The following is a 27,152-nucleotide window of genomic DNA, read 5'->3' on the forward strand; positions in this document are numbered from 1 at the left end:
CCCCCTAAAGCCTCATGTGGTCATGGGGGCTTTTCAGAGGCGGCTGGATCCAGGGTGTGTGGTGCTGAGATTAAGGGTGTGTAGTTACTAAATGCGTCCACTGGTTGGTTTGGCACAGTTCTGGGTGTGGATAATCGGAAGGCCCACCCTGGGCGTGGGTGGCACCACCCAAAGGGTCAGGTGGCCTGGATGGATATAAAGGGACAGAAAGAAGGCAGGCTGCTGCTTCGCTGCTTTGCTACCTTCTGCCTGCCCTGCCATGAACTGTTTCTCCTCTGTCACGCCAGCCTGCCTGGGAGCCAGCTGACTATGGACTTTTGGTGTTGGGTATTTTGTCTCAAGAACAGTAACTAGACAGGGCTGTTTTGTATAAAGCTGCTCTGAACACTTGTGTGCGAGTTTCTGCAGAGATGCACAGTATCTTTTCCCTGGGGTCGCTTCTGGGAGTGGAGCCACTGGGGCTCACAGTCACTGTCCGGTTAGCCTCTCAGGGACCACCAGACTATTTTCCAAAGGCTTAGGAGGAAAGATTTCACAGTGCTTTTGCCTTTGCCATCTCTGGATCTCCTAGGATCACACCTGTCTCAAAGTTCATCAACTTCTTCACTTTGGAAGTTTGAAGAGCAAGGTGACCAAGGAATCAGATTCCATGGAACAAGATGTCTGCGAGCCTCTCCTCCTCCATGGGCAGCGGCTCTGTTGTCATGCTTGATCCCAAGTGTGTGTCATTTGCAGATCTGCCCGAAGCTCCAGCCTCTTCCGCGGACTGGTGGTCTGGCGCCTGTCAAAGTTGCTGACTTGTTTTCTGACAACCATTACTTTTGACTGTTGAATGATTAGTATTTGTTGATCTTGCTCTGTGGTGGGACAGGTACCTTTAGGGCTTATACATGTAAGTAAAATGGGACGATCGCATGTGTATCCAAGGCTCTCTCTGGAGCCTCTTGGGAGTGGAAGAATCGCCAAGCAGGCTTCTGTGGCTGTTTGTTAGGAAAATGACACCAAAGTCACTTGTATCAGAAACCAGGCACCTCATTCCTTTGCAGGACAAGCCAACCCCTGTCCAGTGTAGCAACAGGCAATGGGGGCCAAATTTAACTTCAAGATGAAAGATTAAAAAGCTACATCAGGGCTGCTGCTTCTCAATAGAAAAGGAAAAGTTTAGGAGTATTTTTTATTTTCCCTCAGTTGGCCTTTATTAAAAAAAATTGCTATTAATCCTCCTCAGAATTTTTATTTTTCATTTCCTAGATGATGGGAATGAAGGCTGAGATGGGAGCCACCATGCAGCTCATGCCCCGGTGCGCTGCCCCCTTGCAGTGCCGGTCTCCCCGCTGGTCCTGTGTGTGTCTGGACCCCTGTGGTGACAGAGGAAGACAGGGCCCAACCGCAGCCAGCGACCTGGCCCCGAACCGGACCGTGTCTGGAAGAGCTGGCCGCGGCCTCCTAACGACTCCTGGGCGCCCAGCTTCCGCTGCTTTCCTGGTCTGTCCAAGGCGGATGGACACACAGCTGCTGACAATGGCAAACAGTTTTCATGGGGCTTTCTGACTTGGGGATTTTTTAAAAGTATGCGGCTGATTTTTCCAGCCAGAGAATTTTCAAACTTCCCTTTATGTTGTGTCTTACTTTCTTCTGTCTTCTCATTCTGCAGGCGTTGCCTTCAGACCAGCTCAACCCAATTCCCACAATTTTTTTTTCTTTCCTGTTTTGTTTTGTGAGACAGGACCTCACTATGTAGCCCCAGGCTGGCCTTTAACTCACCATGTAGCCTTGAGGCGACCCTCCTGCCTCAGGCTCCTGAGTGCTGGGATTTGCCACCATGCACGGTTCAGTGCCTACTTTTGAACCCAGCATCAGAACACTGCTGTGCAGAGAGGTCCTTCTGTTTGCCAAGCAGACGCTCTTCCAGCTCTGCCTTGGGTGGGAGATTCGTTGCTCTAAGCCCTCACACCTGCTCCTCCCACCAGGCCTAATCAGACCTGGGCTTACAGAAGTGAACCTCCTGGTGCCGCCCACAGATAGTGGGCATCATTATGGACAGGACGAAATGTGCAGCCGGGCTGGGGCTCAGCCAGCGAGCTGGGTGGGAATGGGGCAGATAAACTCTCTCCTGAGGGGCTCAGGAGGCGCTTGCTTCACAGCCAGGCAGAGGAGAGTAACAAAGAACAAGGAGCACAGCTAAGACAAACTCGGCCTAACACTGCTGCTTAGCACCTGGATTCCACTTCCTCAGAGGACCCAGAAGAGATGAGGTAGCAACATTTTTTTCTCAGTTGGGGATTAAACTCAGGACCTTTCACACACTAGGGAAGAGCTCCATTGCTGAGCTACGCCTTAGCCTGAGATGCACATCTCTGGCACCTCATTGCTACAAAACTCAACAGCCATCACCGGCCAAGTGTAGGGGCACACCCATCATCCCAGCACTCTGGGAGGCTGAGGCAGGAGGGTCACAAATTCAAGCTCAGCCTGGGTAACTTAGTGACTCAGGGAGACCCTGTTTTAAAACCTGAGAAAGGGCTGGGATGGACCTCAGTGAGAAGGCCCTGGGCTTAACCCCCAGAACAAAAACAAAACAAAACTAACTACCGTCAGTACACATTTCTGTGTTGTTAGTTACTAATGAAAAACTCCAATTTAATTGTCGTTTACTCTCCAAGTTAAGGGTGAGAAAGGGAAAAAAAATCCAGGCCAGACAGCCTGGTGCTGATGTTGTTAAAGTAGTAACTCACAGGAAAAGTGGATTTTTAATGATGTGTAAACTTTAAATAATGATCCTTCATTCCAGTGAACACATCCTTGCTCCCTAGTTGTTAAATATTAACTCATACTGACCAAATGTTATGTTTAAATCTTGCCACAAGTATTTATCCATTTCTTCTGTTTATGGTCCCCCCCGCCCCGGGAACTGAACCCAGGGCTACATCCCAGCTTCTTTTGTCTTTTATTATTTATTTGGTGCCAGGGATCGAACTCAGCTCCTTGAGCTTTCGAGGCAGGCAGCAGAACCACTGAGCTAAATCCCTGGCCCCTTATTTTCTACTTTGAGACAGGGTCTAAGCCACTAAGTTGGTCCAAGGTGGGCTTGAACTTGTCATCCTCCTGCCTCAGCCTCCCAGAGTGCTGGGATGACAGGCTCTTACCACTAGGCCTGGCTTGAGCTGTTATTTCAGCACTAGAGGTGGAGCAGGGCCTTGTCCCTGGCAGAGGCAGGCAAGCTCTCTGGCCAGAGCCGGCCCCCAGCCTAGTTTCTGGATCTGACTGATTCCTACTGTGAGCGGTTGTGTTGCTTGTTTTTGTTTTCCTAAAAGAAGTGCCAGTCCACTGTGAGCCGAGTCTGTAACCTAAGGCAGAGACCACGTTAGTTTTTCGTAAAGGTTTGTTTGGCATCTCTGGTTTATTTTTGCCTTCTGAAGTCAAATTTCCTGCTTTTTCTCCATTTAAAAAACAAGTCCCTGCCACTCGGCTGATGTCAGGAGCCCTTGGCATGGCTGGGCCTCGATCCTCCGGGTCACAGAGGTCTGGTTCCAAGTAGGCTTCCCTCCCAGCCCGTCTCCGCGTTGCTGGATTCCGGAGCAAACAGGTCTTTTTTTCTTTTTTTGGTACCGGAGATCGAACTCAGGACCTTGAGCTTGCAGGGCAGGCGGTGGAACCACTGAGCTAAGTCCCCGCCTCTGCTTCTTGGAGTGCTGGGGATCAAACCTGGGCTTCCCCCGTGCTAGGCACCAGCTCTCCCACTGCCACACCCTCAGCCCTGGAGCAGAGCTCTGATGCCAGGATTCGCCTTTTCCTGAGCCTTGGGGCCTAACTAGGAAGATTGTTTTGGTGACAAAACCACGCCCTTCGGTGGGTCTTTATTACCAGAGTGTCTGCTCTGCTCTGGAGAGGCTGGCCGGGGCAGGCGCTCGGTGCTCACTCTGAAACCCTGCAGCAAATGCCCCCAACCTGTTGGAGGGAACTCAAACTCGATTCCGCTTCCTTTTCCCTTCCTCAGGACTCTCCCACACGTTTTTGCACAGCACACATTTTACAGAGCTGCAATTTTTCCCTTTTAAAAGATCGCTTAAAATAATCGAGTCTCCTGGAGCCGAAAGGCTTTCCAGGCACTCGGTGACCTCGCTATACCCTAGCATCCGACCCTTCCCTTATTCGGCATTGGGATTATTCCCGGTTCTTAGCACTTATAAATAGCACATGGAAATCTTTGCACGAATTACATTTTTTCCCTTTTGAGTTATTATTTCCTTGGGGGTATATTCCCCAAACTAGTATTACTGGGTCAAAGGTTTCAAAAGTTCCATAGCTCTGGTTTCCCGCTGTCCGAACATTCCCTGGGCAGATCCGGACGAACTGAGCAGGTCCAGCGTTTCGCCAGGTTTCCCACAGGGCAGCAGAAAACTGATCTTCGTCCTGCTTTCTCCCCGCATCAACTTCAGTCGGGGAAAGAGTTGCAAGATTCAAAACAAAACAAACATAAAGATGGGAAAGCACTCTTTCTGTAGCCAGGAGAAGCTCTTCCGCACACACTAGATTAGAATGAGCGCGGAGGAGGTCAGAATTGGAACAGCTGCAAGCCTGCGGTCAGCAGCAGAGGGAGCGGAGGTCCGCAGTGCCTTGGAGGTCTGGTGGGTGGTGACGGCTAAGGGCCGGAGGGGGTGGTGGAGAGGGGCTGAGATAAGAGGAATAAAAGGAGCTTGAGTTCAAGGACAGCCAGGGAAACACAGCAGACCCCATCTCAAAAAGAAAAAAAATAGCCAGGTGTGGTGGCGCATACCTCTCACCCCAGTATTGGGGAGGCTGAGGCAGAAGGACTGCTGAGAGTGAGAGATCAGGCTGGGCAACAGGCTGGGCTACGTTAGAGACCCTATCTCAAAAAACAGAAAAAGGACTGAAAAAGAAAAGATGTGGATAAATTCTTAGCCCTAGCTTCCATCCCTAATGGTGCAAATAAGTAAACAAAACCCCACTGAACGCTCGGCATCTTTGGGCTCCTTCTGAAGGAAATGAGGCACAGCCGAATTTGGATAGGTTCGGCTCCAACCTGCTGTGACTCCTGGAAGCTTGAAGCTTGGCCCCCAAGGTCACAGTGGCGTGGACAGGTGGTGAGGACCGGAAGAGGCAGGCTCAGGGAGGGGCTCTAGGGATGGGTGCTGGTCCTGAGGAGTGCAGCCGGTGATCAGGCCTGTGACCGGATCCGTTCCTTACTGCAAAGCCACCTGCATGCTGATGTCCCAGTGCCCCTGTAACTGTGTGACATAGCTGGGGCCACACCAGTTGTTCTCACCAGATGCTGATGCTGTTTACTTTCCAGAATCCTGAACCAAATAATTTTTCTTTTTGAGACAGGATCTCAAAGTAACCCAGGTTGGCCTTGAACACTGATCCTCCTGCCTCAACCTCCAAAGGGCTGGAATTACAAGTAGGAACACCAGGATGGGCTTTTAGGTTCTCTTTTAAAGTTCGGAATGGTTAAAATTACTTCTCTTTCCTGAATACTCCTCTACATTGAAAAAACTGGGCATGGTGCCACACACTTCTAATCTCAGCACTTGGGAGGCTGACACAGGAGGATCACCAAGAGTCTGAGGCCAGACGGCTACAGAGTGAGCTGAAGGTCAGCCTGGACTACACAGTGAGAGCCTGTCAATAAATAAACAGAAACAATGTCTTATACAAACATGTGACATTAAATTGCAAAAACTACATATTGTAGGGAACAGGGGAAGGGGACGTTACCAGAACCTCTGCAGTGAGTCCTAGTCTCCTGCGAGCCAAGGCAGCACACGGCGAATTACAGGAAAGGTAGACAAATGAGAGGAATCTGAGCTTTGGGTCTGATCAGTGCTGCTCTGGGCAGCAAAGACAAAAGACCCCCCTAGCTTGCAGCACCTTTTATTCAGTATATGGGGAAACAGATGTAACAAGTGAAATGCAGAGTTCAGTGCTTCACATTGGGATAGACAAGGTGTAACAAACGACTGGGGGCAGTGGAAATCTGAGAACAATGAGGAACTATGCAGATGAAGATTTGGTTCCTCCCTGGCGTCTCCCGCAGGTGTGGTTTTGTCCTTGAGCATTACAGCATCCGGGGATCACTGAGGTCTCAGTTGTGACCCGAGGCCAAAATGCAATTATGTCTGGAATGCCATAGCTGGCCTGTAGGCTGGAGAACTAGGCCTAATCAAATGATTTTTCCCTAGAATTATGTAGCATTGGTCCCAACAACATATATATTCTGCTAAAAAACCTATACACACTTCAGGAAATGAAAAACATAAATATTTTAATACTATATTTATTGAGACATTATGAGATTAATACAAGCCACTTTGGCCTCTATAATTTAAGAGGTGCTCAACGTGGTGGCCATGAGCTTGTAGACATTTATTAGTATGGTGAATTGGGCCGGGGATTTAGCTCAGTGGTTCTGGCGCCTGCCTTGCAAGTGCAAGGTCCTGAGTTTGATCCCCGGTACCAAAAAAAAAAAAAAAGAAAGAAAAGTATGGTGAGCTGCTGTTTGGGTCACCTTGGTCACTGGCATTGCTGCAGGTGCATTTTCAGGTTCTCCCATAATGGCCGGCAGTGTCCTGGGTTTTCTGCGATACACAGCATCATCTAGGGTTCTCCATACAAGGCTAACACCATCTGTTGAAAGCACATCATGCTATTTTTCTTTTCCTGATGTGTGTATACACTTTTGGGTTTCTGTCTCCCATATTTATATTTGATACCAACTATGATTTCAAAATGAATGAGACTGAAAATGTCAACATCAACTATTCCTAGGTGGGGGAACCATGGCTACTTTGTTCTTCTTCACATGTTTCTATTTTGTCTCAATTTTTCTGCACTAAGCTCACTTAACCTTTTCCTCCCTCCTCCAGTACCTGGGCTCAGACTCCAGGCTAGGCAAGTGCTCTGCCACTGAGCTCTATCCTCAGCCCATTTCATTTATTTTATTATATTTTATTTTTTTATGACAGGGTCTCAGTAAGATGCCCAGATTGGATTTGAACTTATGATCCTCCTGCTTCAGCCTGCCAGAGTACTGGGATTACAGACATGGCCATCACACCCATCTGGTTCACTGACTTGATAACAACAATTCTCAAACATAGGGGCAGGTTATAATCGCCTGGGGAGGTTGGTTTCTGTACCCAGTGTGTGATACCAGACAGCAATGGGGCATCTAGCCTGCTCCTGTCCCAGAAGGGCTCCTGGCGAAGCCCAACCGACCTCCATTGCTGCTTGACAAAGTTCCAGCTGGGGGAAAGAAAGGGTGGAACACATCGTACCCTCATGTTTTATTTTTCCTTGCCATAATGTTTATAATTGTTACTCTGATCACAGGAGTCACTGTGTTTGTGACTAACTCTCCATGAGGTGAATTGGTAATGATATATTGAAATCTGATCTGGCTCACAAGTCCCAAATTCCAGTTTCTCTTAGTTCTATTGCCACATCCACCCCTAAAGAAACCTCTCCTGAAACCCCCTCTGTTTCCCCACTACTATGACTCCCCCTCTTATTGCTGACATTCTTTTTACTAAAGGGGTCTTATGAAGAGGTTGAAAGGACAGACTTTAGATGTAAGAAATAGCGGAAAATGGGAAACAGAAAGAAAGTTAAGACAGGTAAATGCATTAAGGAGACAAGTTACTCAGTATCTCTCAAAAGTGCTGTAAATATCTCCTGCTCATGGACTATGAACCCAAATGACATTTAGTTAAGATGAAAAGAGGTATAGGAAAATAGAGAGCTAATGGCAAACTATATTAACCATTGTGCAGTTTCTCAAGGGCCAGCTGGTGACCACAAGTTTGACACTTAGTTGATTGAATCTTGCTTGTATCCCCGCTGATATAGAGATTTTGATTAAGTTACCTTCTGTTCTGCTTAGGTGTGGGTAAATAAGGGGACAATTGTAGTTTTTAAATATGTATTCGTGATGTTCAATGAAACAGCTTAGAGGAATTGTACTTTGTTTAACAAAAAATAACCTTTACTTCAATAGAAATCGCTAAGGCAACTTAAAATGTAAATATGTTCCGCCCAATGCCTCCCAACTATTGCTTAAAGATATAAAAATAAGTCAGACCCTGAGACTTCTCAGAGGGAACCTGAACATTGCTTGAGGAGGTTCTTTTCTCATCGCGGCCCAGGACATCTCCCCTTCCTACCCTACATCGACATCGACTGCAGCTGGTCTGCGGCAGTCACCGGAGCTGTGTCAAGCAGCGAGATTGTGACCATGGCCTGCGCCACTGAACTTTTACGAAGCCTTGCTGAGTTCATGGTGAGCGGTTACTATTTCTGCATCTGGTAAAATAATTTTGGTCTGCAGCAAATTGGATTTCTCATACTCCTTTCTTTCTACCGGAAATGCAGTTGCAATATTAAATTTAGAATAATCTTCTCAAACTAGGATTCCTAGCAGTGTTACCCTAAGGAAAAGGAGCCTGACTCTGCTGTAGCTGAGACAGAGGCAGAGCAAGCGTCTTCCCTTACGAAAGTTCTGAGACCCAAGCAGTTGAGGCCTCTTTCACACGAGGACTTTTCTGAAGTAACTTGTTTGTTGATAACTTTAATAAAGATCAGCTAAGAGTGTAAGTTTTTAAGGACTCCCAAAGTGAAGCTTAAGATAGTCATTTTGGGAATGAGTGCATACATCACTTTGTAGTGTGTATGAAATTACTACGCTGTGTGCTTATTTTAGTGTTTTGGGAAACTGGAGAATAAAATCTGTTCTTTAGCATAATAAATGTCTTATTTTAACATGTAAAAAAAAGTTTCATTCCACATTCAGCAGACTGCAAGGCAGGGATGACAAATAGGCATGGCAGAGCAGAAACAGCATGGTGCACACAAGGCAGCAAAGGTAACAGGAGATGAGAAAGTCTTTATTGACGAGGGGAAAATAAGCTTTGCTTGTCACATGTAGGACGAGGTCATTTGGTGAGTAACTCCAGGAGCTCATCACTCTCGATGGCAGGCTCCCTGTGGGGAAAGGCCAAGGCAGTGAAACTTCCCTGTCTCCTCCCATCACGGGGTCTCCAGGCATCCCCAGCCAGTTCCCTGCGTCCTGAGTGACAATCTCTTCCTTGTCAGGAATCCGCGTCTGGGAGCTTCCCTGCTATGTGCTCTTGCATCTGTTCAGCCAGGCACCCTTGTGCAGTGAACAAACTGCACAACAGTACTGGACTGGAGCATCTTGCTCTCTTTAGCACCTTTCCCATCATCCCATTCCCACTGAGTTTCATGGGCGTCCTCTTGGGGTGAGGGAGAAGGTGCTTCTATTTTCCTGGCCATTATCCTACGGTGGACTCATATGAAGCACGTGCCGACTAGGGCAGCCGTCAAGCTCAAGGGTTTTCGGGCTGGGGCTGTCAGTCAGGGTGAGATGGGAAACTGGTTTAAAGGACTCAGCACCAAAACACGGGACGTCCTTTGTGAGCCAGGACTGGTGGGGCACACCTGTCATCCCAGCACTCTGGGAGGCTGAGGCAGGAGCACTATTTCAAGCCCAGCCTGGGCAGTTCAGCAACTCACTGAGGCCCTGTCTCACAATAAAATAAATATTTAAAAGAAGCTGGGGATGGAGCTCAGTACAAAGGCTCTGTGTTCAATCCCATTAAGAAAAAAAAAAAAGAGGGCTGGGGATTTAGCTCAGTGGTGCTGCCACCTGCCTCGTAAGCACAAGGTTTCATGTTCAATCCCCAGTATGGAAAAAAAAGAGAATAAATCCAAAAGAGCCCTCTGGGGACAGGAGCAGGCTGGAAGCCCCTCTGCTGTCTGTGGCGTCACACGCCGACGGGGACAGAGACCCTGGGCACCACCCAAACACAGCATGGTCAGCGTGGACACTGGGTGTAAGAGCCACTTTTCCTGACCCTCAGGAGCTGCGTGGCCCCAGCAGGACACCCCCTGCCCCTTCTGCCCATCTCTGCCCCATGAAGTAAGAGGACAAACTCTGGCCCAGAGCTCTCCAGGGTGTGAGCTCGCCCTGGGCCAGGGACAGAACTGGTCACGGGGAAGCAGGGAGCCGGGCTCTGCCTCCCGCCTTCCAGCCTGGACTTCAGCTTCCAAGATTCGTTTCAAGACACCAGGCGCTCATTTACCTCCCAGCCTCTGGATCATGCACTCTGGCTCTTCTGTGCCGGTAACTCTGTTTGGGAAGAAAAGGCCACCTGAGTGACTAGGCCAGGACCACTGCCTCCTGGCCTGGGTGCGATCCTTCCCGGCATCCTGCATCTCATCCACCCACGAGACAGCAGCCTTTCTGGGGCCAGAGGCTGTGCTGTTAGCCACTCTCTGCCTCTGCCACAGTGCCACACTAGTTGGGTGTCCAGCAGCTCACACGTGACTTGCTTTGCTTTTGGACTACTGGGGATTGAACCCAGGGCCTGCACACGGAGCTACATCCTCAGCCGTTTTTCTTCTGAGACAGGGTCTTGGTAAGTTGTTGCCCTGGCTGGGGTCAAACTTGCACTCCGCCTACATCAGCCTCCCAGAGCGCTGGGATGACAAATTCATGCACACCTGTGATCTCAGCACTGGGCGGCTCTGGCAGGATGACTGCAAGTTTGAGCCCAGCCCAGACAACTGAGCAACTTCCTGAGACCATGTCTCCAAATGACAAATAGTAAGAAGGGATCGGAATGTAGCTCAGCGCAAAGGCTTTGTGTTCAATATTCAACCCCACAAAAGTTCAATAACACAAAAAATAAAAAAGCTAAATCAAGAGAAAGAGTAGGATGCCTGCTATTGCTGGTGCTCTTGATCCTTATCAGAAGATCCTAGAAGTTGGAAAGGAAGAGAGAAAACTATCATTGTTTGGATAAGAAATGAAGGACCAGGCCGGGGATTTAGCTCAGTGGTTCCGCCGCCTGCCTCACGAGCACAAGGACCCGAGTTTGATCCCCGGTACCAAAAAAAAGCAAAAGGAATGAAAGACCACCTGAAAGCCAAGAGATTCAAGCCAGACACCACTGGAAGTAGTGTGAGCGTCCAGCCGGGAGCCCGATGGGAAACAAGGAGGCCACTCGCCCCTGCACGGCCTTCCTGTGTTCCACGCACCAGCCGAGAATGGGGAAAGGCCTCGGTACAACAGGATTAAAATGCAGCCCACAGCAGCTCGGGTGAAACTTCACACAGATGGGGAGATCCGTGTGGGGCCAGCGAGAACACTCCCCGAGTGACCAGTGAGACACCGGGTCCCAAGTACGCTGTGAAGACGTCAGCTCACACTAAGCTTGGCTAGGCGAGAGTTAGCCTGGCTTACGTTCCTCAGAGATCTCGGGGAGTTCACTTAGAAATCCCTCACGTACACCTGTGAGTGCAGGAACAGGGCACAGCTCAGTCTTAGTGCCTGAGGCGGAACCTCAGGTGGGAGGCACAACTGGCGGGGCTGTTCGGGTGGTCCACTCGGAACCTGTTACCAGGCCCGGCTGCGGGCAGCAACCGTGAATCAGCTGTCCTTACCTGCCTGACGCAGAGGACGATGACGACTGTGATCAGTATCATAACCAGGGCTGCTAATGTCCCGATGATGTATTTGTATATATATGTTCCTTTAGGAACATGTTCTCTGAACTGAAGAAAGAAAACAAGAAAGAATGAGAGTTAAAGAGCAGAGACGGGAAGGGTGAATGCTGACCACCAGGGTCGGGCTCTTCAGGGGAGCGGCTCGCAGGGTCTGGAAACCACAGCACAGCCGGGGGCTGCGCGTCCTGCTCTTCCGCACCTGATCTGCACTCTGTCTCCGGGTCAGTTCCTTATTCTCTAAGCAGAGCAGCGGGGGTCACTGTCTCCCCCAAGGCTATGGGGGACCAGACAGCGGCTGGGAGGCCTGGTCTCCCCACTGGGGCGGGGCACGCACACACACGGGGGCTCGCTGTCCTCACCATCCGAGGCGTCTGCTGTCCCTTCTGCTTGCCATGGGCTTCTGTCCCCTCCAGCAACTGCTGCTGCTCCCCCTGGGCCTGGGACACCGTGGCCTCCCGCTGCCCAGTCAGAAGCATCAGCAGGCGGCGAGACTTGGCGATGAGCTTGGCACAGGTGAGGGGCGCGGGGGGCTCAGCACAGTCCATTTCCAAAATGCTGATGACCTCGGTGATGAACCCTCTCACGTTGTCGTCAGGGATGAGCGGCTGCAGCAAGTGATTCAGCCCTGTTTCTAACCTGACCACCAGGGACGGCAGCACTGGGGAGGTGATGTGTGTGGGGGTCGGGGCCGAGCCCGAGGCAGAGTCTGCAGCAGACACACGCAGGTCCCCTGGTGCTGACGGGAAGCCTCCTGGAGGGGAGTCCATGAGGCTCCTCAGTGCCTGGAGCCCAGGCCTCTTTGCTGTTCCGAGGGACACAGGGAAGAGAGTCCCAGCCAAGCGATGACTCTTTCGTGACTGCCGGGCAGGTGGAGTTGGCTTCATTCTTAGCGCTCTGTCCTTCGCGTGGTTTAGAAACCATATGCTGTGGGTGAAGTCTTTCGCTCTGCTTCTCACCACAGGCTGGGTTCTGGAGGTGGGGGACCTGCCCAGCCAGGGAGCCGGCAGGGAGGAAGGGGTGGGCGCCCTCTGTCCCCTGTCCACTGTGTGCAGCCTTCTTCCTCTCGGGGCCTCCGCCATGCTGTCTTCCTGCGTCGGAGCCCTTCCCACTGCTCTCGATAGTTGGGGCTCCGGGGTGGGACCCAGAAGGGGGGGCTGTATATGCCCGACAGTGTCTTCTTCCTTCTTAACCTCCTCCATTTTTGTCTGAATTTCTCCATTTAACCAATTTCTGAGCAAATACAGCTCTTCCAATGCAGTTTTGTTGGATTCATGGATAAAGGAGGACTTCTTTATATCCTTCTTTACAGGATCTGTGTTATCTCCATGAAACACTTTTGGAAAAAGCCTTGCAATGAGTTGCAGTAGAGCTGACTGCACAGCCTCTGGGTTTCCCTCTGAGAGATAGGGCACCGTGTAGTTGAGGGCATGGATCGCATCACTTTGGCCATGAACCGGGAGCTGGGCGCTCACGATGTCCCACCAGGGGGCCACACTTTGCTGCGAAGACGTCTCAGGCTCGATGCTCAGCTGGGTGCTGGTGCTGTTGTTCCGGGCCTGCAGCGCCTTCATGAGCGCCCCAACCATGTTCCCCATGGCTGCTGCCTCAGCTGCCAGGAAAGAAGAGATGGCCTTCGGTCAGGGGACACTTCTGTCCACAGCCACAGGTCCCGGCCAATACAATAGGGGCCAGGAAATATTCCACTGCCACTTGCAAGGGAGAAAATAAACCCAAACTTAACCCTACGAGAGGCAACAGCAGAGAGAGAAAAGAGCTCTGGGCAAAGTGGCTCCTATCAGAAGGTCCCATCGAGGACAATGCAGCCACGCTCCGAGGACAGAGTGGAAGACCAGAGTGCCAGGCAGTCGCCCGCTCAGCAGCCACTGGGCAGGTCAGCGGGCTCCTCACCTTCCGACCCCGTGCTATCCCCACCAGCTGCAGAGGGAGCACAAGGCCTCCTCTCACGGCTGCCTCCCGTGTCTCAGGTTACCGCTGCCAGCACAGAGGACCACAGTGGAAGACAGCCTTCCAAGGACAGCGAGGCACACGCCGGAGCAGAGGCCCCTTCCGCTGTCGGGTCTTCACCCGGGCGCGTCCTTCCCACTTCCCACCCATTTCCTTCCCTTGCTCCCTGCTCCTATGTTCCAGTTCTAGAACAAAAGGCTCTGCTTGGAAATTTAGACCGTGCGCGGCACCCTGATTGGTTCCAGATTTGGGCCAGGGTCTGCGGTAGAGGTTAAGAAGTTTTTAATTTACGCAGTTGTATCTCATGGGAACTAATGTGGGAGAAGTCTACAGAATGACCACAATTTCTGGATACATGTGACTGCTTCCTAAACTGTACAAGACAAAAAACCACTCCTGTCAGATGCCCGCTCACTTCCATTTCCCTGCTTCCATTTCCAGCTGCACTTGGGGAACCACCCAAACTTCTGACTGCACGGAGGTCAAGGGGACCCTGTGTAACTGGGTCTCTCTCCCAGGAGAAGTAAGGCCTAGGGTCCTGCGCATCGGAGCAGGTGACAGGAATCGGGAGAAAAGGAGGCGGGTGGGGCTGTGGAGAGCCTGATCTGGGGACAGAGATCCGGGCCCCAGCACTCGACACCCGTCTTATTCTCCTCCTCCTCCTCTGTCAATGGAGCCGAGAAACTCTTGTGCGACTCACTTCCGGGAGAGAAGGGAACATGTACTCAGTGAAAAATGGTTTGAAAAGCAAGCAGCGTTGCTTTTATATAAGCACCAAAGTGCTGTGATTCCTTGTGTGTCCCAGAGCACCAGTAGAGTCCTGCACTCCAGCCGTCTGCGTGAGCAAGCAGGCACAGGTTGGCACCATTCTGTGGCACCAACAAGGCTGACCGATGGGCAAACACCTGAGCACCCCAGAGTCATGTGTGGGGGGAAATCTTGAGGCTCAGAGCGAGCTCCGAGGGACAGTGACAGCCTGGGCGTGGAGGAACCGCTGCCCTTCCCGGAGCTGGGAGCAGTTTCAGTTGTGGAGTCAGAAACCCCCGGCTCCACATAGAATGGCAGCCCTTATCCTCTTATAAGACTGAAAAATAGCACGAAGCCCAATCGGTCGAGAGCTGCCCCATGAGGCAGCACCACTGGCGAGCCGCTGCACACACAGCCAGCCATCAAACTGCACTGCGCCTCAGGACCGAGGAACCAAGGAGGACACCGAGCAGAGCAGCACGCGGTCTGTGGCTGAGAACCTGCTCCCTTCCCTCCATTTCTCATTCTTGTTCCTTGCGCATGTGCCACAGTGGTCTGCTTAAATCCCTGGACAGGAACTGAGAATGTGATTGCACCAAGGCAGCAGCCTAGAAAGTCAGGCTGCATGAGGACAACTACAGCAAGGACACCATTACTTAAACATGTAACTCCTGGGCCGGGGATTTAGCTCAATGGTTTCGCCGCTTGCTGCGCAAACGCAAGGACCCAAGTTCGATCCCCGGTACCAAAAAAAAAAAAAAAAAGCAAAACAACCCCATGTAACTCTGCCAGCTCAAGATCAAAAAGTGAAAACCAAATAAAAATGACACCAAGGGCTCTCTCAGGTTTCTCAGGAGACTCACGGCACTGTATGGTGTTGGACAGACAGGCGCCGTCACAGCGCAGCTTGACTGTCGGGCACACAGCCTCGATATCACTCTTAATTTGGCAGAAGCAGCAGGCCATGTGGCTCGGCAAGATCCTGCGGGCAGAGCACAGAGAAGCAAATTAGCAGAAGGGCTCCTGCAGTGGCAGGAGACACAGGCCAGGCCCCAGGGCCATGCAGAAAGGAGCTCTGAGGCGGGCCGGGCCTGGCACTGGGTGGCCACCCGGGGGCAGAGTGCTGCTCAGGAACACTGGGGATCCTCAGGAAGGAGGCCGAGCTGCCCCACAGAAGGCTAAGCCAGGCCCACAATAAAGGTCGGACATGAGCCCAATGTGCCGCTCGTTCAGGAGCATCTCTCCCTGCTGGAAGGGCTGGCTGTGATGGGCATGCACAGGGAGACAACAGCCTTCTGTGCAGTCTCAGTGAGGCCCTGTCCCCATTGCCATTAGGAGGGGGAAACACTGCACCTTCCTCTGGGCAGAAAAACATCTCAGTTCTACCTACATTGTGCTGTGCAGCAACTGCAGAGACTGCATGGGTCAAATCGGGCCCCTGTGAGCATTCAACACGTGAGCAGGGCTGGGGCGCAGCTCAGGGCAGAGAGCTTGCCTGGCAGGCCTGAGGGTCCAGGTTTGAGCCCCAGAACCACAGAGTAGAAAAGGAAGGAAGGGAGAGAGAGAAAAGGGGAAAATGTAATGTGGAGAGGAAGCTGCAAATTCCTAATGCTCCTCAAAAAGAAAAGGGTAACTGTTCTCTAATAGAGCAGCGGCAGCTAACAAGTGAAGAAGGAATGCCAGAGTTGGAAACTGGCATCTGACAGTCACCCGTGTAACAGTGGATCAGACAAGGGTCATGGCGGATGTGCAGATGGATAGGAAGATGCTTAAGGTCGGATCTTCACTGATCTCCAGTTCTTACCCCCGGGTTTGAAGAGGACAATCACCACCAGGAGGAGCCCTGGAGGATGGCTGCGGAGGAGGCAGCTCTGACTGGGGAGGGGCAGGCGCCAGGTTGGGAGGGTCTGAGTGTGGGGCTGCAGGAGCTCTGGGAGAAGCACAGATCGGAAACCCAGGGGTGCGCACATGGCGTCAGCCAGGGGGTGACAGGCGCAGGGCCCAAGCAGCCCGCGGGCCAGGCCTCTTCCGGCGGGAGCTGCGCGGCCTCCCTCCCCTCTCCTCTCGCACCTCCAGCTTCTCTTTCCCCAGCCTGGCCAGTGTGGGCCGGGGCAGTCATGGGACACACAGCTGTCACCACGGCCCACAGGAGCTGCAGTTCAGTAAACACCTCACACATGGAAATGACCCCTGCCTGCATCGCACATACACACGTCTCACCTCAGCACTCAGGCTGACGTGGAGATCCAAATTCCCTCCCAGCCAGGGAAACCAGCAACTTAGAGACCTCGAGTCAGAAAGAAACACTCAAGGGCTGGGGATTTAGCTCAGTTTTTCTGCCGCCTGCCTCTCAAGGTCCCGAGTTCGATCCCCAGTACCCAAAAAAAGGAAAGAAAAACTCAAAAGGCTGCCATAGACCTAAATGTAGCTATCCAATTCTGGGAGGAACCAAAGGAGAAAACCCTTGCACTGTGGGTAGACAGTGTGTGCTTAGACAAACATTTCTTAGGAAGACACAGAAAAGCACAAGTCAAGCAAGAACAACCTGCTACATTATGCTCCCCCAAAGTTTAAGAATTTAAAATTTCTGTTCTTCAGAAAAAGAGACGCCACAACCAGAGAAAAGATATTTGCTGAACACTGACCAGTGAACAAGGACGTGTAACCAACAGTCCGAGCAGCTCTCAAGCTCACTATGGAAGCCCAGGCTGGGCTCCAGCTCACAGGATCTTCCTGCTTCAGCCTCCCAGAGGGCTAGGATGACGGGTGTGGGCCACCACGTCTGGCAGCAACTGCAGTCCTCACACACCGCTGCCGGGATGTACTAAGTATTACGCTAAGTGAACAAAAGGGACACAGGGAAGCCCACTACTGCGCCATCCATCTGTACACTGTGCTGGGAAGCGAAACTATGGGGCCCTCGGGAAAGACTGGCCCTCTGCAGGGCTGCCGGTGGGAAGTCAGCAGGAGAGCAGGGGGGGCTGCACCCCTGTGCTCATTCACCCAACTCTACGTGGGAAGACTGAATTTTACCAAACGGTCGTTAGACCTCCAGGAACCTGACTTAAGAAACTAGCAAAACAGGCCCCGCTTGGTGGCCCACACACGCCTGTAATCCCGGCACTTGGGAAGCTGAGGCAGGCAGATTGCTACAAGTTCTACGCCAGCCGGGGCTACACGGTGAGAGCCTGTCTCAACACCCCCACCAAAAGGGAAAAAAGAAAACAAGTAGTAAAAGCAAACCTAGGAAAAATAACTTACAGTGTTTGCAACGCCAGAGTCATGGTGAGGATGTTCTCCAGCACTTCAGGGCCCACGTGTGTTGCTCCCAAGTCTCTGCAGGAGAAGAGAGATGAACAGTCACCCTGGGAACACCCTACACTGCAGCAGGCACCTCACGGACGTCTGAGGATTTCGCTTTTGCCTTCCCGGTGAAAGAAGACAGCGAACAGGTGTGTTTATCACGGAAGATAATCCCAGAGACCTCTTCAGGAAGAAACTTAATATTTGCATCACCAAATTCATGACCTTGACATGCACTAGTAGAGCCTGTATTTAAATCAGCCTCTTATTTTCATATTGCATTTCCCTGTCCCTCTGCCTGCCTTTTGGCCTTTTGATAACAGTGCCTCTGCTTTTGGGGTCAGCGACGGCCCTATCCCCAGCACCGCTCTCTGCCCTGTGAACTGCTCTCCTACCCTCAACATCAGTTCTTAACCCTTCCCTTTGCTAGTAACTTTTGTCCATAACCTTAGTAAAATTAAAATTAGATTCAATGCAGAAATACTTCACCTTTGATGGAAGGAAGCGAGAAGGGCAGAAGCCCGAGTATGACTTAGATGAGTACTGTAATACTTACAGGTGTTTTAATGCTGGTAATTTAAAAAGAGATGGATCTTCGATAGTTGTCAGAGGGTTATTGTTGAGGACTCTGAAAAATGCAATGGAATTAAAATTATCTATAGTTTCAACACGCATGAGACTACATGAAAAGTTTAAGGCAATGCCTGACCCACACAGCGCCCTGGGACACCCTGGGCGGAGCCTGCAGCACTGAAGGGCTAAACCACTGGGTGCCCACCAAGCTAGCCGAGTACAGACTTCCGGGCCAACCTGACAAACCATGCTGACATTAAGCGTTTGTTCAGAAAAGTCATCAAATAATCAAACCGGAACTACTACTACCTACCACAGGCAGCAGGAGCATCAAACCCATCCCTCAGAGTGGTAACTTTATTGAGAGTTCCTGGCAGATCTAGGCAGTGGATTTCAGAATCAAACAGGCTCCCCCAATTCAAGCTGACCACTGTCAGTATTTGGCAGCAGCACCAGGGTTTCCACTCAGGAGATTCACTGGCTTGTAACCGTGGGACACAGGGAAAATGCAGACCGAATGCAGGCTGAATTCATCTACTTTGGGAAGTGCCCTCAGATAAAAACCTGTATTCAGTATGAACGTACAAATTGGCCCAGTGAGCAGGCTGGATGGGGCCTGTGCAGGGAAGGAGCCCGGATGGCAGCCTCCATTCCATCAGTGATGAATCTACCACCTCTGGGGCAGGGAAAGGATTTCAATGTAGAAACACCCACGGTGACAGTGCCGGGTCACACTGGCTGCAGGAGGCCTGGCTTCTTGCCTTGCCAACTTGCCTTTGGGAAGAGATGCACGAGGCACCTGTCTCACTGTGGCAGAAGTGAACTCAGCTTTGTGAATAGAGACACTTGACCCAAAACAACATTGTGACCATTGTGCCAATCTTTTTTTTCAAGAGTGGTCTTCCCTATGTCACCCAGGCTGTGGGCTCCAGCAGTCCTCCTGCCTCAGCCTCCTGAGTAGCTGCGACTACAGGTGCATACCAACCCCTGGGTCACCGTGCCAATGTTGGGAAGTCACCAAGTTAGTTTTCCAGGTGCAGCTCCATTGAGATCACCTCAGTATTAATGTCCCGAACCAGTCAGCTCCTGTCATCTCATCACCCGGAAGCAAAAGCTTTCTCTCTTAGAAGACAACACCTTCCTGGCTCCTCCATGATGGGTCTTTTCCAGCCCACTCACCCCTGCTTAAATTCAAAAGCAGACCCTGCTGGGCGTGGTGCTCCACACCTGTCATGCCAACACTTGGGAGAGAGGTGGGAGGATCCCTGGGCGTTTGAGCCCAGCCTGGGCTCCACAGTGAGTTCCAGGCCAGCCTGGACTGCACAGGAGACCCTGCCTCAAACAAACCTCTCGCCCCCAGTTAGGCACCAGCACACTGATGAGAGGGAGAGGAGGTTGTTACAGATGAGGATGCAGATGCTGTTAAGCCAACTCCGGGCACATCCTAACCTCCGTCCAGGGAATTAAAAATGAACTGTGTGTGGCCGGATTTCTAATCCCCGAGGCACACAGATGGTCTGTTCCCAAATGGAGTCGGGAGAATTTGCACAGGGTCTGCAATTCCCTTCGGGCCACTGAGTATCATAGCATTTTTCAGGTGAAAGGGAGTAAAGCCCACACTCCCTGCCGAGCACAGTCAGAGAGAAAGTACATGGAAACAGACGACAGCAGCACACTTTCTTACAGATGCTCTTCACACCAGCGCTCAACACGAGCATCGTCCTTCCACATCTCAAGGCTCCCACTGCCCACGGATAATTCCTAGCTCGAGACCCAGACACTTGTTGAGAAATAAGCCTCGGGGTGGCTGGGGAGAGAAGGGCCCTGCAGCAGGCTGCCAGGAGCCCCTTCTGCTCCCCATTTAGAAGACCCTGGCACTGAGAAACCATCCACAGCTCTGGCTCCCCAGGGGATTTGTGTAAACGCTGGCTCTCAGCAGCTCCGTGTTGCATTTAAGGGGTCAGGAGCTCTGCAGCGAGCAGGAATCGGAGTTCAGCTCCCAGTTGGCAGTTCCAGGCAGGCGCATCTCAGAGCAGCCTCCCCGGCAGTGCGCACGTGTGAGCTCCTGGTGCGAGACCCGCCCTGCCCACGCCAGAGCCAGTCCTCGGATCGCAGAGTGCGAGGTCTGCAAGGTACACTGGGCTTGGGCCTCTTTGGCCTGACAGCCCTCACTGGACATAATGAGTGGATCTTACAGCGGACCTTGCAGAGTTCATACGGGACACAGAACCAGTTCGCAGAGGACGGCATGGGGTTTTTAACACACATAGTTTTTGATTTTACCCGTGTTTAAGCTTTCATTTCACTTACACTTGATGTAAAAACTGCATCCCGTGCCATGCACTAAATGTTCCGGAGCTGATCCGAGAGACAAAATTGCCACGAAGATTTCTAAAGAGGAAAAAGAAGAGGAGGAGGAGGAGGAGGAGGAATTTTTCTAAAGTTTTATCATTTGGCAGTGATTGTAACTCATACACAGTGAAACAACCTCACTACGTCCTGCATGCGCTAGAGAAATCTCACTGCAGAACAATGCAACCTTATGATTAGACTTTCATATTTATACGTGAGGCACACCGCACAGCACGCAGTGAATGCTCAGGGAGAACACGTGTTGAGCGATTTTTCTTGCTCTACAACAGGGGATCCCAGCTCCCGTCCAGGGCTTTGGGGCAGGACAGGTCCTTGCTGTGGAGCTTTGTCTTTCAGCGCTGCAGGGTGAGCAACAGCATCTGCTCAGCGGGTGCCCAACAGCACATCCACAGTCACCGAATGTCACCTGGGGGCAAACCCACAGCTCCTGAGAACCATGAGGCCAGCACTCACTCTACCTGTGCAGTGATCCTCACAGAATCTTAGCTAGGAAGAGAAAACATCTGTGTATAATTCAGTGACATTTCACCATGTTCCAATGTAAGTAGCCAGGGTGTGCATAAAGTTCAAAATATAATGAATTTGTTTAGAACTTACACAAACTGCAGAAAGGGTAGTGAGTCAAATGTCCCTCTTTCAATTGAATGTATTTTATTGTAGGATAAATCTCTAGGAAAAGGAAAAGGAAAACGTTACCTCGATTAGTTGTTAGACATCTACTTGGCATGATAAACAGTACACCTCAGAGTTGATACTATTGGACACAATTTTTGTCCAAACTCTTAATCTTCCCACTTGTACTTGAACTTTCTGGAGACCCTGGGTCTGACTGCATCTCTCCTAGAGTCTCTCCTTCACGATCTTCGTAAATAAAACGTGCAGCTATAGAGCTAGATAAACTTCAGAGGTAACCTTTCCTGACAGCAGGAGAATTTCTAGGTTGCCTTGTATTGTCTCATCAAATCCAAGAGTGTGAGCTCAATGTTGTAATCTCTATACGCAATTTCTAATAAGGAGAGGCATGTTCTCACGTTTACATAGCTCCCTGGTTTTCTTCTGTCTTCTAAGCCAGTTCAATAGCAGCAGAAGTAAGAGCAATCCATTTATTTCACTTGAAATGCAGTTGCTCTTCTCATTCATATGCAACACCGTGACCTAAACTCAGGTTTTCCTTCCTCTCATGGGAATGGCAATTCAGCTTTGGTTTCATATTGCCTTAATATTCTAGGAATGACATTCACAGCTCTGGGCCCCAGTGGACAAAGCATAAATATCAAATTCTCATCCTAAAGAACAGAGGACATCTTCTCATTTGTAAGCGGACAGAAATAGCATCCAACTCTTTCCACCTTGGCAACAGGTTGGAGAGAGTTTCAGAATTAGTGAAGACCTGGGGGCACTTCTGATGTGCTTACTGAGGGTGAGCCTGTCTAGCTGCCCCACTTCTCCACCATTTCGGGTATCTGCTGTGAACATGGCTGTGAACAATGCCTACGCTGAAACCCTTCTTCTAGCAGCTTAATCATCTGCATCATATTATGTACCTGAATCACATTAAATGGTCACGACTTTCTGGCTCAAAGACATCCAAATGTAAAATTTGAATGGGGTTTAGATTTTCTTCCCCTGAAGCTAACTCTATTTGTTCTACTGATCCAACTTTCTTGTATGCCAGAGAGTCACTATTTCCTGCTTTTCAGGCCACCTGTCATGGCACGTTTTGTCCACAGCACTTGAAAGTTTTGACACCGTTCTGCACTTGCAGGCCAGATCAAAACAGGCTGTGGATCCGGCTTGGTCCCTGGGCTACAGACTAAATGTGACCAAAGCCGATGGCAGATGAGCACTCAGCAATCGGGTGTGAGTGGGCATCAGCCAGTGCTCAGGTCCTGCACCACTGCTCCTCTGTACCCAGGCTCTCCCACCTGAATCTTGTTTATGACACTGAAAAACTGAAATGAGCGGCGGTGTGTGGTGCTCGAAGGACCGGCACTGACGAACACAGCCGCAACTTTACTGCTGGGAGAGATGGTAGGGGCTGTCTGACCTGTGCTCCCCACATGACGCGCGGCACTCGTGACCCCTGAATAGATACCACGGCCCGGCAACTCACAAGTACTCCAGGGACAGCAGGCCTGCAAAGGAGTCTTTTCGTAATTCAGTCAGGGAGTTTCCACTGAGATTTCTGGAAAATGAAAAGGTTATTCCTGGATCAAATTTTGCAAAAAAGACACAGGCTATATAGTAGTCAAAAGGAACGAGGAAATAAATGCTGTCTTATTCTGGTGCCCAGCGTGTAAGCTGATGCAATAGTTTTTAGGGGAATTAAAGTTTCATATCTAGAACAGTTGTCACCACAATAATCCTATTTCTAGATCTCCATCCTACAGAATGACTTAGCAAGGTTCACAGAGAGGCACATACAGCGATGTCCACTGCATCCGCACATGCAAACACGAAAACTGGACATATTCTGATCAGCGGTCATAGGGCAATTGGTAGGCCCACACCTATGGGGAAAGAGAAACCTGACACATCCCAGGAGAGAGCTTCCGGCTGCAGGCTGCAGCGCGTGAGGGTGCTCTGGCTGCGACCGACACCTGCCACCCCACCGATGGCCCGGGTCACTGCGGCTCATCTGGCGGGCCCGGCAGGTGTCCCCTTCCTCCCTGTCCACTTCCTGTGCGTCCCTCCCGCTGGCGCTGGCTCAGTTGAAGGGGACGCCCCCCCCCCCCAAAGAGCAGCACCGCTTCCTCCAGCAGGGTGTACGAGTAGCTGTGCTCCCCTGGTAGAACCTCCACACAAGCTCCCAGGGGCCAGGCAGCGGAAACGCCTGTTCTGCTGCGTGTAGACACCTATGTAAGGGGAATATGGGGGGTCTGCGAGCTCAGAGTAGCGGTGACCTCGGGGATGGGGACCTGGGGAACACAGGGCGTTTTCCCTTCCTACCCATTAAGGGTGGAATCGTGTTTATATGTGTGACAGATGATGAACACTACTTGTTCCTTATTTCAAGGAGAGCCCACGACACTTCTTTCCTTATTCTTTGCTGTGGTGCTGAGCATGGAACCCAGCACACCTCAGTCAGACCAGCAAAGTGCGCTACCGCTGAGCACGCATCAAATTTCCTTCTCGCCATAACCATGGAATTTCAAACCATCGAGGCTGATCCGGGACAGGGAGGGAACCTGTTTTCACAGGGATCGACAGCATCTGAATTCTGGACCTAGCAGCTCACTGCGATGCAGACTCTCCAGCCCCTCTACTCACAGTCTCTCGGCCCACTGGTACGTTCTCCAAACATTCTCATCAAGGGAGGAAACAGAATTTCCTTGGAAATTTCTGTGAAGAGCAGGAGAATGAAGAGACTATGTAAGAGAATCATGGTCACTTGGTGGGGAAATTGAACAGACAGAAAATACTGCCTTGCACAAAAAGGAAGCGTGTAGGCCCCCTGATAGGATGCGATGGCTCCTCCGCAAAAGTGAACATCTATCCTCCCCGTCCCAGCTCCGGAGCGGGTGACACCTGCCAAGTCCTTGCCATGTAAGTGGTCTGACCGTGACGGCCGCTGCTCAGGCCCCAGGTGACCAGCGGCTTTCCCTCACCGTCACCGTGTGATTCGATCCCCAGCAAGGACAGCACCTAGGGCCTGCAGCCCCTTCAGCACTAATGTACACCAGCTCCCCACCACCCTCCACCTTTAGAACGTTCTTTCCATATTTCCTTTCTTGTTTTGAGGCAGTCTCCTAAGTCACTAAGCTGCCCGGGGCTCATCCTGAACTTATGATCTTCCCACCTCAGCCTCGCAGGGTGCTGGGATCCCAGGCGTGCACCGCCTGACCTCTCCCTTGTGATGCCTTTCCCTTGTCTTCCCCTCTGTCAGTTTCATGTTTGGGAGACACGGTCATCCTTCTATGGCTCCCACTTCATTAGGCCTGGGCACAAAATGGATGCCATGTGTGCCAGGCCAGGAACACACATGAGCCTGGGCAGCAATATAAATAGCTGGGACTCGTGTATGTGCCCAGCTCTGGAGGAAGTGTGGCAGAGGCTCACCTCCTATGAGGTGGCAACCTCCCACAGTTCCCTTTTTATGCACAAGGAAACAGAGTCATGAAGCCTAGTATTTGCCCACGGAAACAAAACAGAGGAACCCCTGGGTCCAAGTGCAGCACTCTGGTGCCCAGTCCTGCCCTCTTCCGTGCTCTTCTTGCTTCTTCCATACCGGGATTGAACCCAAGCCCAGGCCCGTGGGCCAGAACCACCCCTGTGGGCCAGGACAGACCTCCATGCACCATGCCTGCATCACAAGCAAAGGTCCTGAGTTCAATTCCCGGTACCAAAAAGAAAGAACTAACCTACTGGACAAGGGCAGCTCCAAATGAAAGACTAGGAAAGGAGCACAGTGGGAGGGAGACCAGAGCACAGTGGGAGGGAGACAGGGGCTAAGGAAAAGGTAAAAGCAGAAAGTCTGTCCACATGGGCTGCGGGCGGGGACAGCACAGGGACCTTGAGAGAAGGCGGCCACGTCAGGGAGAGTGGGGCACACAGAGGAGGAAGGTGACACTTACAACACGGTGACATTCCTGTTGTGTGCACTGGGCTCGAGGGCAGGCACCTCACGCAGCCTGCGGGTGGGGCCGAGGTCAGTGCAAGACAAGGTCTCCTCCTGGCAGGAACAGAGCTCGCATATGTCCGTCGTGCTGCTCTGTGCACCTAGCACAGTTAAAGCTTTCACCTCCGATGGCTGTGACAGCGTCACCCCCGTCCGTGTTACAGGGGCTGTAGGTTTCTGCAGGGACGGAGAGTGTGCAGCCTCTGTGGAGGGCACGGCAGTGCTGCTGGGATCCACGTGGGAAGGTGGGCCTGTGACCGGGGGTGATGGGCCACGTTGAGTGGGCCGAACCTCAGGTTTTTCAAGTTGATGTGGAGTTCCAACCACCACCTCAGGGAGTTGCTGATGCCGATCCTGCTCCTCCTCCTTCTTGTTCAGGTGTGAAAGAAACTTTGCTGCTTTTGAGTGCTGCCTGTCCAGAGGTACAAAAGGTACTTCACCTGCCTGGTGGTCTGCAGGGTGATGGGGCCCCAAAGTCTGGATCTTCCTTTTGAGGTGAGGAGGCAGAGCTAGAAATTGATTCTGACCCCCATCTACCATCTGAACCAGTTTTTGGAGCCTCTCTCGCCAAGGTAGCTTGGCACGAAGACCTTGATGTGGGGCAGCAACCTTATCCAGCTGTGGGGACAGCTGTCCTGCAAACCTCTGAGGTGGAGACAACATCTTGGTGGGCGCTGAAGAATCCGGGTAAACAAAGCCTCCAGGGTCTTCTGGGGGAGTAAGAGCAGTGAGTGATTCAAGCGGGAGATCAGAATCAAGGGAAGAGGTTTTATTAGCCGCTAGGGGCTCAGAGTTCAGGTGAATTTGGGATGGGGTCCAGCCCGTCTGTGGGACAGCCAGGATGGGCAGGCACATCTGTTGCCAGTGGAGCAACAGTGTAGCCCAGAAACAATGCAAAATCATGATAGGGCAAGGTTTAGTCGCACAGATCTAGGCCAGTAGGGTGCTGACCCTAGGTCTGCTAGGACCTTTCTGGCAGCCACCTGTGTTGGCAAGTGCCTTGGTAACAGTGCTCACCCACATTCTGCCACACCCCACCCTTCCTGTATGACATCATAGTGGAGGAAACCTTTCTCAGGGCTGCCCACCGGTGCCCAGGCCTGACTCTCTTTCCCTTAAAAAGCGACAGTGGCTTTTCGCAGGGCCTCTTCTCCATACCAAGGCCAACGTGTGCTCTTGGGCCTGCACCAGCCATTGGGTGGGGTGGGGAAGGGCTTCCCCTGGAAGTTAGGGCTTGCTCTTGGGATGCTCAGAAGTGTTGCAGCAGAGAGGAGCAGCTCTGTGCTACAGCCAAGTGTTACAACTCAGTGTGGTGGCTCTGAAACACAGCTCTGAGGCACAGCTGAGCTTTATTGCTCAGTGTGGCAGCTCTGGGTCACAGGTCTCGTTCTTTGAAGACTTGAGAATCTGATGGTCCGTTGAAGAGGTGGAGATAAGCCTTTTAGTATGCCAGTGAGCCCCAGTGGGCTCAGAGGAGTCTGGGGCTCTCTACCAGAAATGAGAGCCTCCTTATATAGGGAGCCACAGGGTAGGTGAGCATGCTCATTGAAGCGGGGGCGGGGGGGGGTGGGGGGAGTTACAGAACATTCCTGACAGGGTCCAGGGCTCAACAGGACCTTCTTGTGAGAGGGCAGGGCTTCACAGAACATTCCTGAAAGGTCACACAGTTCAAACACCCACACACCACTTTGATACACTGGGCAGGAGCCCAGCCACATAAACTTACATTTCCAAAACAAAACATTGCGTGGAGAAAAAAATGGAGGCAAGGCCAGGGCCTGTCTTACTGTTTAGCACTGCTCTATCAGAAGTACTGGTCCAGCCCTGGCAACTGGAGCTCTTCCCGCTCCACCCTGAAACCCAGAGTGAGTCTTCCTCCCCTTGGCAGCACTGCTTCCAAGCAAAATCAAGACCAGGTGGGGTGGAGGCAGGAGAGCACATCTGAAGGTGATTTCTCCCACAGTGTTGCCATTTGCTCTGAACTCGGTAAGGGTTCCATGTTTCAGAACTCAGTCCTCTCCATCAG

General features: G+C 51.5%; 1 protein-coding gene across 2 annotated transcripts; it reads right to left on the reverse strand.

Moving 5' to 3' along the window:
• Positions 1 to 8,882: 8,882 nt before the first annotated feature.
• Positions 8,883 to 27,090, reverse strand: LOC147821068 (leucine-rich repeat-containing protein 37A-like). 2 transcript variants are annotated; one of them, XM_087202230.1, is made up of 12 exons: positions 25,083 to 27,090; positions 23,779 to 23,850; positions 22,622 to 22,693; positions 21,106 to 21,177; positions 20,446 to 20,526; positions 18,119 to 18,190; positions 17,521 to 17,595; positions 15,123 to 15,241; positions 11,907 to 13,156; positions 11,485 to 11,595; positions 10,122 to 10,168; positions 8,883 to 9,000 (listed from the first exon to the last, which is right to left on the reverse strand). In XM_087202230.1, the coding sequence occupies exons 1-12, from the start codon at positions 26,027 to 26,029 to the stop codon at positions 8,952 to 8,954; spliced, it is 2,967 nt and encodes a 988-aa protein (XP_087058356.1). In that variant the 5' UTR covers positions 26,030 to 27,090; the 3' UTR covers positions 8,883 to 8,951. The 2 variants fall into 2 exon arrangements, with proteins under 2 accessions (XP_087058356.1, XP_087058357.1); XM_087202231.1 differs by lacking the exons at positions 23,779 to 23,850; positions 25,083 to 27,090 and adding an exon at positions 22,933 to 23,750.
• Positions 27,091 to 27,152: the final 62 nt, after the last annotated feature.

This window comes from Heterocephalus glaber, unplaced genomic scaffold (genome assembly GCF_053883595.1).
Source record: "Heterocephalus glaber isolate CG9 unplaced genomic scaffold, H.glaber_assembly_v1.0 deba00001773, whole genome shotgun sequence".
Classification (NCBI taxonomy): Eukaryota; Metazoa; Chordata; class Mammalia; order Rodentia; family Bathyergidae; genus Heterocephalus; species Heterocephalus glaber.